This window comes from Nicotiana attenuata, chromosome 5 (genome assembly GCF_001879085.1).
Source record: "Nicotiana attenuata strain UT chromosome 5, NIATTr2, whole genome shotgun sequence".
NCBI lineage: Eukaryota > Viridiplantae > Streptophyta > Magnoliopsida > Solanales > Solanaceae > Nicotiana > Nicotiana attenuata.
This window is the reverse complement of record NC_031993.1, coordinates 21,932,383-21,945,930: the sequence shown is the minus strand read 5'-3', so window position 1 is coordinate 21,945,930 and position 13,548 is coordinate 21,932,383. Positions and strand designations below refer to the sequence as shown.

The following is a 13,548-nucleotide window of genomic DNA, read 5'->3' as shown; positions in this document are numbered from 1 at the left end:
ATATTCTTGGCTTCACCTTCTTGATTCTTTACCCTAGTTCCCTTTCCAGAAATATATCCCATGCTAGCAAATCCCTTGGAGTTATACGGCTTGGTGACAGTGATATAGGGATAGTCGACAAGAGTAATCTGATCCTAGATTAACTGGTTCAGGAAGTTGAGAGGAGGGTTTCGTTCTAGAATGGGTGCTTTTGCTGGTTAAAGTAGAGGGGTTTTTGGAATTTTTCACCATAGTAGGGTTTGGAGCAGGGGAATGGAGATACACACAATATGAAGAAGATCTGAGGAGACTTGGGCTTAAAAAGATGAGAACTGGTGGTTGAGTACCAGATGAAAAGTCGTCAGTGATTCTATGCTATGATTGACTGATTTCTGAAAAAACATGAAAATATGTGAAAAAGCAAAAGTAACAGACACACAATTAATGCCAAGAGAGTCTTGTAATGCACAAAATCTATCTTCAAGCAAGGGTTTTATATAAACATCTGCTAATTGATCAGTGGATCTTACAAACGATAACTCTATGTTACCTTTAAGAACATGATCTCTAATAAAATGATGCTTAATATCTATAAGCTTAGCTCTATAATGATGCACATGATTTTTAGACAGACAAATAACACTAGAATTATCATAGAATATTTGAATATATTTAAAAGATAATTCATAGTCACCCAATTGATGTGACATCCAGAGTAATAGAGCACATCATTGTCCAATTGCAATGTACTCTGCTTCAGTTGCGGAAAGAGCTACTAATCCATGTTTTTTACTGTTCCAGGAGATTAATGCCTTTTCCAGTAATTGACAAGTGTCACTAAGATCGACATCTAAAAATCCTTTAAGTTTAAAATTGTTAGAGCGTGGATACCAAAGTCCGTAAGAGGTGGTTCCAATGAGATAGTGAATTATTCTCTTTACTTCTGTTAAGTGTGACTCCTTAGGAGCTGATGAAACCTGGCACATTTACAAACACTGAACATGATATATGGTCGACTAACAATTAAATATAATAAAGATCCAATCATTCCACGATACTTTGTTTCATCTACTGATTTTCCCTGTTCATCCTTGTCTAAACTTGTAAAGGGACTCATAGGAGTTCCAATTAATTTGGCATTGCTCATTTCAAACTTTTGAATCAATTCCTTCGTATACTTGGCTTGACAGATGAATATCCCACTTTCTGATTGATGAATTTGGAGTCAAAGAAAGAATGTCAGCTCTCCCATCTTACTCATTTCGAACTCACTTTGCATGAGATTTGAGAAATCTTTGCACAAAAGAAGATTAGTACTACCAAATATAATATCATCTACATAAATTTGAATAATGAGATTACCTTCAGTGGATCTTTTGATAAATAAAATAGTATCCACCTTACCTTTGATGAACCAATGATCAGTTAAAAAAGAACTAAATCTTTCATACCGAGCTCGAGGGGCTTGTTTGAGTCCATAGAGAGCTTTAACGTGCTACCAGTGCAAAGATTTTATCATAGTCGACTCCTTCCTGCTGTGAGTAGCCTTGAGCTACTAGTCTAGCTTTGTTTCTCACTACCTTTCCTTCTTCATTTAGCTTGTTTCTGAACACCCACTTTGTTTAAACTACAGTATCATTTGCTGGCTGAGGTACTAGTTCCCATACTTGATTCTTGTCGAATTGATCGAGTTCGTCCTGCATAGCTTATATCCAGCTGGAGTCTATTAGGGCTTCATAAACTTTCTTTAGTTATACTTGAGAGATGGGTGCAAAGTTTGCCTTCTTTTTGAGAGATTCTCTAGTTTTCATTCCTTCGATTGGATCCCCTATGATGAGCTTTTGAGGTTACTCAGGTTCGCTTCTCCATTCATTTGGTCGCGTTCCAATTGCAGAAGTAGTTGACTCCTTGTGTGGTTCAGTAGGATGCTCACAGGTTCATTAGTCGACTCTGTGACTATGACTATGCTATCAGTCGATTTTGTGACTTGTTTGCATGTGTTACTTCTTAACTGATATCTTCATCACCTGCAATGATTCTTTTCTCGGCCGTAGTGTTATTGTCATCAAATATAACATGCACTGATTCTTCTACAAATAAAGTACGTTTATTATAAACTCTAAAAGATCTACTATTAATGGAGTAACCGAGAAAAATACCTTCATCACTCACTGGATCAAATATTCTAAGGTTATCCTTACCATTGTTGTGGATGAAACACTTACTTCCGAACGGATGAAAGTAACCTATATTAGGCCTTTTGCCTTTCCATAATTCATATAGAGTCTTCTTCAAATGGGTCTTATGAGACATCTGTTGAGTATATAACATGTTGTACTTACTGCTTCTGCCCAAAAATGACTTGGCAATGAATGTTCTAATATCATGGTTCTGACGATATCTTGTAGAGTTCGATTTTTGCGCTCAACTACCCCATTTTGTTGGGGTGATCTTGGGGCTGAGAAATTGTGAGTATAACCTTGATCATTGCAGAATTCTTCAAAAGCCATGCTTTCAGACTCTCCTCCATGGTCGCTTTGGATGCCTGTGATAAGATACCTTTTTTTCTTTTTCAATTCTTTTGCAGAAAATCTCAAAGTTTTTCAATGCTTCATCTTTATGATATACGAAAATTACTCATGTAAAACGTGAGTAGTCATCAACAATAACAAAAATATATTGTTTACCTCCAATGCTGGCAGTTCTGGTGGGTCCAAACAAGTCCATATGAAGCAATTGTAAGGGCTTGGTACTGGACACAATGTCCGTGGTTTTGAAAGAGTTTCTAGTTTGTTTACCAATCTGATATGCATCACATACACGATTTATAGAAAAATTGAGTTTAGGAAGACCAATAACTAAATTATGCTTGGAGAGTTTTTCAATTAGATACATGCTTGCATGACCAAGTTTTTTATGCCAAAGCCATGGATAATCAGATATGGATGCTAAACAAATATAACTGTCTAGATTTTCAATGCCCTCAAGAATATAAACATTTCCATACCTTTTACTTGGAAGAACGATTTTACCGGTCTCATGTTCAATGGTATATCCTGTTTTCTTGAATTTTACTTCGTATCTCGAATCACATAGCTAACTTATACTCAAGAGATTGTAGTTGAGTCCATCTAAAAGATATACCTCTGTAATATCACAATTATTGCTGAATGGAACTGCGTCAGTACCAACTATCTTTCCTTTTGAATCATCATCAAATTTGGTATTTTCTCCATTTATTTTTGTGACTTCTTCGAATAGATTTTAATCGTCCGTCATGTGAGTGGAACACGCACTGTCTAAATACCATTTTCCTTTGCAACTTTTTCTGTGGTATTCCTGTAAAATAGAATTATCACCTTCTTTTAGATACTCAAGCTTTCTTGGGTCCTTATTGGTTAGTTCTACTGGAATCAGGGTTGTTTTTGGGTTTTTATATCCATGCTGAAACATTGGATTTACGAAATCTACAAAAGAAATATTTATTTCCAGCTTTGTTACAATAATGACACTCAGGGGTTGATCGAGTTTTTGATCTACCACTTATGTTAGTACTTGTGGACTCAGTTCTAACTTGTCCTTTTCCAGTTGACATGTAAGTCGCCTGGTTAGACTTGATAGAACTGTGACAGGTGGATTTGCGCATGCCATTCAGTTGCACTTGCAATTTCTGAACCTCATCTTGAAGCACATCTCTTTCTATTTCACAGACTTCAAGCTTAAGTTCCCAGTCCTTCTTTTCTCTATTGAGTCTCTTTAATTCATTCAACATTTTTTGAGACTTCTTTAGGGTAAGATCAAGTATATCCCGCAATTCATTACATCTATCACAGTTATAGGGTCTTACCTTGCTTGCTTCACCTCGTTCCATGAAACGTTTTTCAGTGTCTTCCTTGCATTCATCGTCTGATGCATCTTCATCAGTCTATCAACCAGAATATTTGTTCATATCATTTTCCAAAATAGTCATGAAGCGCAAGTTTTCTATTTCTTCATGTTCTCATCTATCTTCATCATTCTAGCTTCCCAAGGATTTGTTTTTATCGAACTCTCTAGAGACTTTTCTATTAAGGTTTGGGTATTTAGCTTGAACAAGTCCATACCTTCCACACTCAAAACACTTTCTGTCATTCTTGTCTTGTTTATTGCATTGTCTAGTTCGTCTAGATGACATCCTTTTTTTTGTATTTCTATATCTTCTCATCAATCTTTTCATGTTTCTTGATACCATGGCAATTTCTTCTTCAAGAACTTCTGGATCATCATCAATATCATTTTCATGTCCTTCATTAGTAGTCTTGAAAGCAACTGTTTTCTTCTTTTCTTCCTGATGCGTTTTCTTCAGATGGGTTTTCTCAAACTTGATCATCATATGAAAGTTTTGTCAAGATCCTGAGATTCAAGTGCAACTACTTTTGTCTGCCATGTAGTAGGCATGCTTCTCAGAATTTTTCGAACTTGATCACCACTTGAGTAAAGCTTACCAAAGGCTTTCAGATCACTAATGCTTTTGCTGAATCTTGCAAACATCTCCTCAATGGATTCTCCTTCTTTCATCTGGAAGAGTTCATAATCGTGAACTAACAGGTTTATCCGAGTTTCTTTCACTGCTGGTTCCTTCATAGATACCTTCCAGGTTGTCCCACATTTCTTTGGTGGTATCACAACTTAATATTTTCTCATACTCTTCTCCACTTCTAGCATTATAAAGCAAGTTTTGTGCCTTAGAACTAACTTGAACGACAACCATTTGCTCGTCTGTGTATTCATCTATATCTTCAGGATCTGCAGGTGGTTGAGTTGATGTTGGCGGTGGATAATTTCTCTTTTTGATAACACTCCATACTTTGACATCATTGGATATAAATTTTCATGCACACTTTCTAGTGGTAGAAGTGTTGTCCATTGAAATATGATGGCATTACTTGTGATGTCCCTTCTTGAGATAGTGCTCCAATTGTTACTTGATTTGACATGATCTTTTCTCACTAGTTGTTAAGCAAAAGATAAAAGTGTGAGACTAGCTTTGATACCAATTAAAAGTACAAGAGGGGGCGAATAACTGATTTTTTTTGTATCCTAAGTAATTGACTAGTTTACTAATTAGTCGACTGAAGGTAAGAGCAAAATATAAGTAAAGCAAAAATAAAATGCAGGAATTAAAGACACAATGAATTTATATTGGTTAAGATTCAATGTGAATCTTACGTCCAGTCCCCTTGGGTTGCAAGGGTGTTCTCTTTCAGTATTTGAAGTTTCTCGATACAAGAGAGTTGATGTAGCTTTACACCAACAACTTAGTCACTATGTCACTTCTCGTTTCTTGATACAATGCCTTACTAGTGTTTTTCTCTATTTCTTCTCTCACTAATTATAGAGCAGATCTAAAGTGAACTATATATAGTGTTTGTTTGGAGTAGAACAAAAAAGAGTAATAGTGGTTCGTTCATAGTATATTTCTTCAAAGCTGATGCAATGGGTACTTATACTTCGTGAGGCCTTCATGTCTTGTGAATCTTGAGAGATTGCGAACTCAAGGGAGTTGATCTCATAAGGAATCGTAAATTGATTCTTTCCAAGTATAGAATATTTTTTTGTTGATCTGTCTTGACTTATGGTCTTGATTTATTTCTTCCTTTGTTGAGTGGATATTCCCGTTATCAAAACCTTTGATTTCTGCTTCGATTGACGTCCTTATATGGAGGAATCTTCAGTGCATAATTTCGTGCCCTTGATTTCCTTTTATTGAGGTCCTTCTTATAATATCCTCCTTGATCTCATACCAAATCCTTGATTGATTTTGCCTTTGATTTTCCGCTACTCCTTCCTTTTTCGCCTTGATTCTTCTATGTCTCTTTTCCATTACTCAAGGATTGTTTCTGCACATAAAGAGTAATTCGTTATTTTGCTTCATTAAAATTAACTTATATCTAACAGTTGGACATGTATTTGAACTTCTACCTCCGTTACCACAGTAGTTAGTCCTCATCTAAAAATCCGAATGCCTTTATCAAAAGCACAAATTCTTCAATAATGGGCTCTCCTGCCACTTTTCTATATACATATGATGAGAGATTTCAGAAGAGAAGGGGTCGGATACTGTGTGTCTTGTCTGGGGTTGAGAGTGACTTGAGCATCTGCATACACTTACAAATCATGGCACTGAAAAACATGGCATTTTTATGAGCATTTAAAACTGGAATAGTACCATTGAAAAGGACACTTGAGCAATATGGGAAAAACATTACTTTTAATCCTATTTTCCAGCCTTTTCTTATAGTCATCGGTCCACCAATTGGACCCTATAGAAATTGCTTTTTTTGTTTGTCATTCAGTGTTTAATGTCCCTATTAAAATCCGACTAAATTCAAACTCATGCTGAAAAGTTCATCATTGGAGGGTAGAACATTCTCAAAGACGATTTTATATTGAGAGCTTGAATCCGAGACGTTTGATTAAGAATAAATGAATACGTATTGGTCCATCGCAAACCCTAATTGGTCCCATGGCAGCTGCTTTGGCTTCATATTCTTATATAACATGAAATAGACTTTCTTGAAAACATAGCTTTAATCCTATTTCCAGCCTTTTTCTTGTAGTCATTGGTCCACCACTCAGAATCCTAGCAACAACATACGTGGCTTTATATTCTTTTACATATTGAAATCGACTTTCAGGATATTGTTGGGTTAATAATTAGGTGTAGAGGGTGAAATTGGATAATTTCCATCATTGGTAAATTTCCATTCCATAATGAAATCGGGCAGCGGCAGCCTAGTATACAAGGCATCCCGTATTCACACAGGGTTTGAGGAAAGGCTGCACTCCAAGGGGTGTAATATAGACAACATATTTTAATGTAAGCATTAGTGACTGTTTTCACAGTTGGAACCCATAATCTATGGGTCACATGAAAACAACTTTACCATTGCTCCAAGGGTCCATCATCAAACCAAAGTGTCAAAAAGGGATTTAAATAGTATGGAGCTCAAAGTTGAGGCGGATCTAGAGCAGATTCAACTGATCGAACACACTGCTTTTAAGTTGATTCATAAGTATATGTACAAAAATTGCAATGATTCTGAGTTTAACCGAACACATAACATTCTGAATCCATAGAAATTAAGATTAGCCTATGGTCACTATAATTCACTTATAACAATTGGATTCATGTCTCTTCGCTAAAAAGTGGTGGCTAAAGGCCATATTTTCTTATAGTGAGTAGGCTAAAATGAAGCAAAGAATTTCTTATTTGGTGCTTGACGATCAATTGGTTTAAGTCAAAAAGATCAAATATTTTGTTTTATTTTTACGTGAGATTATATTGGGTTTGTTGTTGTTGTTATTGTTATTTTACCTTTGTATCCCCCTTGTGTAAGGTAAATATCTTAAGTTATAATCTAGGAATTTTATAAATAGCGTGATAAATCTCCAAACTATTTGACAAAGAAATTTAAGCTGTTTTATAAAAGTTGAACCAGATAAGCTATTGACCCTTCCCCCCTCCCCCCCCCCCCCACCCCCCCCCCCCAAAAAAAAAAAAAAGAGTACAATCAACAAGGATTTTCTAACGCTTATTATATATCACCAGTATAAAGGAACTTATACAATGCATATTATATTAGGTTATTACTCTACTTTTCAGGTTAGCGTAGTATGTTTGATATAGAAAGTTACAACAAGGGTTGTGGTGGAGTGGTAAGTACTCCTTCATCCTTAATCAGAGGTCTCGAGTTCGAGCCCCTGGGTATGGAGTCGCCTTTGTTAGGGAGCCCTTACCCCCCAATGTGGGACTTTCCGGCGCGAATCCGGATTAGTCTGGCTCCAATGTGGATACTGGATACCGGGTAAGAAATAAAAAAATAAAAAATAAAAAGATATAGAAAGTTACCAATTTTTATAGGTCAATTTTAATCTAACAGAGTAAAATAACATAAAAAGATATCATAATAAGTCCAAAATAAGACTAGATTTATAGAGTAATAAAACCATTTTATTATATTTAGTGTTACAACAAAAGATAGTTAACCTTGTACATTTCATAACATGTCCAAAATCTCACTACCATTTCATGGGCAGAAAAGTAGTTGGACTACTACTACTACTGTTAAACTACTCACATTTTTTACCTTCTGTAAATGGAAGATGACAAATACTTAGTCAAAGCTGGGTAAACCTCTCTACAAACTGCAGCCTCTTTTGCCACTGTTTGGAACTGTTTACTATTACAAGAGTTGCATGTTATTATCTTCACATGTGACTGTGAGCCAACAATCTTCATTTCTGCACAGTCTTTTAGGAGCTGAACAGTACTGTATTCAGCTAATAATTGTTGTCTAATTTCCCTTGCTTTTGCCATTTCTAGGTTGGCTAATTCAATCAAACACTTTGCTTCTTGTCTCTTCTCTGCAGCCATTGCCTTTTCTTCCATTGCTATTTTCAGGATTTCTTTTGCTTCACTTTTTAGTTTTGATACTTGTATTGTTGTGTCTTCTATGATCAAAGCTGCTGCTTTCTCAGTGTGTTGGACTTGGTAATAATTACTACTATCACTTTGACCACCAAATGACAAATTTAATTGTGGGGTTTGTTCATTTTCCAAGAAAGAAGAATAATTATGTGTGTTTTGATTATAGTTGGAAGAAGTGAAAAGCTCAAGTTCAAGATTAGGGTGAGTGATATTCTTAGGCATTCTTGAATTTGAGTAGTTTGAAAAATATTGAGCTGGCTTTGGTTTTTGCACATCACATTCTTTACTAGTAGTTGTACCTTGTGCTTTGCATGAATCTTGATGTTCAATAAAGGTTTCAACTCTGAAACAGGCAATTAAAATGGGGGAAAAAAATTAAAAAGGGGTAGAAACTTGTACCTCTGAATATGTTTTAAAAAAAAAAGCACACTGAATATACAGTAGCTTACAAAACAATTATTACGTTTAAGACTACGTATATATGTAACCAATTCAAGTGACACGGCAATCTCATCTTGATTTGTGTGTATAATATGCATTCTTAAATTGAGTTTGGTTAGTATACACTAACACTGGCAGCATAAATTTTATTACCTCTTCTGTTTAAAAAAGATTGGCATACTTAGAAGTACGAAGATCAAAATACTTAACTTTGGCTGTGAATTCGGACATAGATTCTTCAAATTTTTAAAAATAAAATTTACGTATTTGAAAACTACATAAAAGTATTTTATGACATAATAATTCATAACTTAAATTTTTTATAATATATTCAAGAAAAACATGGTCAAAGAACAATCAAATTGTAATGGTGCCAATCTTTTTTAAACGGAGGGAATAGTAATTTTTTACACTATCGTCGTATCATCTAAAAAATAAATAAAAATAACATTTCATAAAATTGAGATTTGTAAGTTTAATAAGGATTAAAAACTAGGACAGGTTAAAATCCATTACCAATAGTGTAAAAATTCTTTGCGCACTATCAGTATATACTAAGTTAAATTCCATTCTTTATCTTCTTCTTTTACCATTACTCTAATGCTCCCATCAGGGGAGGATTTAGGGGCGGAAGGATGTTCACTCGAACCCCCTTCGTCGAAAAATTACAATGTATATATAAGGCAAAGCTCGATTTGTACGTCTATATATTATGTTTTGAATCCCCTTGACACAACCTAAAAGCATAGCTCAATGATCAAGGGGGTTCAAAATCTTTGTTAGGTTGTAAAATTTTTTGCACCATTGAGTATATAAAGTATATATATTATTTTTTATTTTGAGAAAAAGTGGATTTATAAAAGAAGATGATGAACCTGGAGAAGACTCGGCCACAGTCACAAGAATGGCCTCTAGTACCACAAGTTTTGATGTGAGCTTTGTAATCTGATTGAACAGCATAACCTTTAGAGCATTTCTGACAAACCCATTGTTTGTAATTGCTATGTTTCCTTCTGAAATGTTTTTTGATTCCCACAAGGTCTCCTAGTGCATGGCTTGGATCATGGTGCACACAACTTGGCTCTGGGCACACATATACTCTCTTCTTTACTTGCTCCATCTCATTCTTCTCTTCTTCCTTCAATAAAAATTATGGTACCTTTTATAATCGCATTAACTTTTAAATGAGATGATCACACAATTTAACATGATATCGAACAAACATGGATTCATGGATTCAATTCTATAGGCACATATTATTGAAAAGAATTTATGTGTTTGACCAGGGGGAGCTAAGGGGCGGAAGAGGGTTCATCCGAACCTTCTTCACCAAAGTATCTTTTGTAGATATAAGGTCAAAAACTTTTTTTTATTTATATACAATTGATGTTGAATCCCATTGATGAAAATTCAGTTTCTGCTAGTGTCAGTTTGACACATAAAAAAAATAGGTTGTATGTAAGAGAGAGTTGTTCTATCAAATAGTTTAAATTTTTCGATAGATTAAATGGCCACACATGAATCCTATACCGTCAAACCTCTATAACAGTCTCATTTGTTCCGATATTTTTTGGCTGCTATGTTAAAAAAAAAACGAATTTTATTGTGAATGTGTGTTATGTAAGAATGTTGTTATAGAGAGGTTCGACTATACCTTCTTCTTCAACTTCCATGGAACCTTATGGCGGCGGCGGTGCATCTGAAGATTCTGCTCTCTTTGAAAGCTAAGGTTACAGATTTCACAAACGTAACGATCGGATTCCATTAGCATCTCAGCTGTGAGATACACAACTTGTGCATCAGGATCTGCAATCAATTATATGCTCAGTAATACATTTGAGCCTATGAATAGGGTTAGATATATATTTAAAAATTTAATCTGTCAAACTCACAAATCATAACGTCTAAATTCTGAATCTACCAAACTTGTTTTAAAGTTATAATGGATACCACAAGAGACCAGAAAAAGAAAGATTATGTATATATGTAAGTAGAAAAAGTAAAGAAAATTCTACTAAGTAATTAATTAACCTGGAGTACCAGCAGGTCTTCTTTTTCTTTTGATAATAAAACCATTTTCTGGGGAAGAAAATGGTTCAGAATGAGAAGGAGCTGCTGGAAACAAGAAAGAGTGGCTGGCTAGCATGGGTTACTGTTGAACTGAGATATTCAACCAATTTTTGTGCTGTTGCTTTTTGGCTTCTTAACTTTTCTATCTATTTGGATAGAGGAGGAGAACGATTTAAAGCCAATATATATATTGTATAGTACTCCAGTATGCTTCCGATTATTGTTTCTTTTTAAAAACATAGAAAAAACGATTATTTTATACCATCAACGTGACATAATTGGTAAAGTTGTTGCCATGTGACTAGGAGGTCAGGGGTTCGAGCCGTGAAAACAGCCTCTTGTAGAACCGGCTGCGTATAATACACCCTTGTGGTCCGGCCCTTTCTCGGACCTCGCGCCTAGCGGGAGCTTAGTGCACCTGGCCGCCCTTTAACATAATTTAAATTGTTATAGCAGTTTACTTATTATTTATTCGAGATATAATTTAATCACTGTAAAACACTATGTGAACTTATTACAATCGGGGAGTCAAAGAGAGTTTTCTTTGACCATATTTTTTCGTAAATAATTTTAAATATTTTGAATTGTTAACTACTCCTTATAGTACTTTTGATGTAGTCTCTAAGCATGTAAACTTTATTTCAAAAATATTAAAAATTATGTTTTTGAATTTACATGAAAAATTAATTAAAATAAAATTATATGATAATTACCTTTTAATATATTTGATTGTATAAGTGTTCTCACATCATCAGTAAATTTTACATTAAGTATTACTCCATCTTTTCAATTTATGTGTTTTACTTTTCTTTTTAGTCTCTTAATGAAAGAATGCTTTTTATATTTAGTACTCCCTCCGTTTCAATTTAGATGAGGTGTTTGACTCGACACGAAGCTTAAGAAAAAAAAAAAGACTTTTGAAACTTGTGGTCTTAAAAGCTTAAGGGGTAAAAACTTTTGAAACAGAGGGGTAACTCTTTAACTTAAACTTTCCATATGACATTTTTAAGACCATAAGATTCAAAGACATTTTGGTACATTACATACATCTTTAGTTTTGGACCACGAGATTTAGAAGTCTTCTTTACTTTCTTAAACTCCGAACACAGTCAAACTAAGACACATAACTTGAAACAGATGGCGTAGTTATTAAGAATGATAATTAATCTGTTATAATAGATTAACTATACTGATAGTGTAAAAAATGGTTATACTATCGATGCATATAACTTAAATCAAGAACTTATCTCATTATTATTTTTCCTTTTGTAAGTACATGACACAAATATTTTCGTATGAGACGTACTTAGTACCATATGTATATGGTCAAAATCGAGGAGTACGATTTTGAAGTCTTAAATCAGGCTATAGGCCCGAGTCCGGGAGACTCGGAGTGGGTGTCGTATCCGGCTAAGGGACACCTACCTCGAGGAAGCTGATCGAATGCCTGGCACGGACTGCATCGAGGGCAGCATTGTCTCGAAGTCAATCAAGAAAGAGCGGCAATTTCTCAAGAACACGTGGATTTGGGCATTAATTATAGGATAAGGGTTGTACAAAATTGTACAGGTCCGTACTAGGCCGTTATACACATGTACCAATAGAATTCTTTACCTTTATGAGCAAGGTACTATATTGGGGTTTTATCCTCCTATATAAAGGGGACCCCAATCATTTGTTAAGGAGATCATTCACTGCAATAGAACATTCTTATCTTCTCTTGTTTAACGTGCTCAGCAATTATTCTTCAGTTTTATTGCCTTTACTTTATTGTTCATACTTTATTAGTCTTAGATGTCCTTGAGGTCCATGGATAGACGAGCTCGAGGCCCCTACTGTTCTGATAACATCGATTTGGTTCATTATTTCTTCTTACTTAAGCTCAATAATACTTATATAATCACTAGTATTAGAATATATCACGTATCTTTAAAACCACAAATTATCTTTAATGTCACTCATATTTTTCGAGGTAAACTGAGGCTAGAATGGGAAAATGTTGTGCAGGTGCACCATGTTCTAAGAAGTTCTGTTTGGATTGAATAAAATTGAAGGCATGTTTGATGAATACCTTTGCCTTTTTATCTTAATGAAGCCTGCTTTTCCTTAATCGTGTGGGGTTAAGGGATGAATTTAAAGAAGGGTTGTTGGATTTATTGCTAAGGCAGGGACACTTGATGATTTTCGTATTGAAGGAACGATTAGATGCCCTTGTGTGAAATGCAAGTGTTTTAAGTTATTGCGAGAAGATGTTGTTACATGTCATCTTTTTAATAAAGAAATTATGGAAAATTATTGTGTATGGATTGCTCATGGGAGAATCTTGATAGCGTAAATGATTGTGATTTTCATAATTCTTTCTGTAGTGAGGAGCGTAGTCCCGTAGTGGATAATAATGTCGAAAATTACTTTAAATTATTAATGGCATCTTCATATTTGTATGTTTATATTGTTATATATGTGACAAGAGAGTGCCAGTGATACTCAAAGGTAAGTTCTATAAAGCGGTGGTTAGACCGACCATGATATATGGGGATGAGTGTTGACCGGTTAAGAACTCACATATCCAGAAGATGAAGGTAGCAGAA

At 34.9% G+C, this 13,548-nt stretch overlaps 2 protein-coding genes across 2 annotated transcripts; both read right to left on the bottom strand.

Annotated features, from left to right (window-relative positions):
- LOC109226038 lies at positions 708-4,348 on the bottom strand. The gene is made up of 5 exons (XM_019390843.1): positions 4,208-4,348; positions 3,535-3,904; positions 3,339-3,446; positions 1,001-1,185; positions 708-956 (listed from the first exon to the last, which is right to left on the bottom strand). Exons 1-5 carry the CDS (start codon positions 4,346-4,348, stop codon positions 708-710), a joined length of 1,053 nt encoding a protein of 350 aa, XP_019246388.1.
- LOC109226316 (protein SHOOT GRAVITROPISM 5-like) lies at positions 7,973-11,098 on the bottom strand. The gene is made up of 4 exons (XM_019391102.1): positions 10,922-11,098; positions 10,545-10,696; positions 9,766-10,028; positions 7,973-8,792 (listed from the first exon to the last, which is right to left on the bottom strand). Exons 1-4 carry the CDS (start codon positions 11,034-11,036, stop codon positions 8,105-8,107), a joined length of 1,218 nt encoding a protein of 405 aa, XP_019246647.1. The 5' UTR covers positions 11,037-11,098; the 3' UTR covers positions 7,973-8,104.

Coding starts and splice junctions, on each gene's coding strand:
- LOC109226316 (XM_019391102.1), bottom strand. CDS start 11,036: ATGCTAGCCAGCCACTCTTTCTTGTTTCCAGCAGCTCCTTCTCATTCT. Junction 10,697..10,921: donor AAGACCTGCTGGTACTCCAG/GTTAATTAATTA, acceptor AATTGATTGCAG/ATCCTGATGCACAAGTTGTG. Junction 10,029..10,544: donor CATGGAAGTTGAAGAAGAAG/GTATAGTCGAAC, acceptor TTTTTATTGAAG/GAAGAAGAGAAGAATGAGAT.
- LOC109226038 (XM_019390843.1), bottom strand. CDS start 4,348: ATGATCAAGTTTGAGAAAACCCATCTGAAGAAAACGCATCAGGAAGAA. Junction 3,447..3,534: donor AGTTAGAACTGAGTCCACAA/GTACTAACATAA, acceptor TTTCTTTTGTAG/ATTTCGTAAATCCAATGTTT. Junction 1,186..3,338: donor GCTTGAGTATCTAAAAGAAG/GTGATAATTCTA, acceptor TTCATCAATCAG/AAAGTGGGATATTCATCTGT.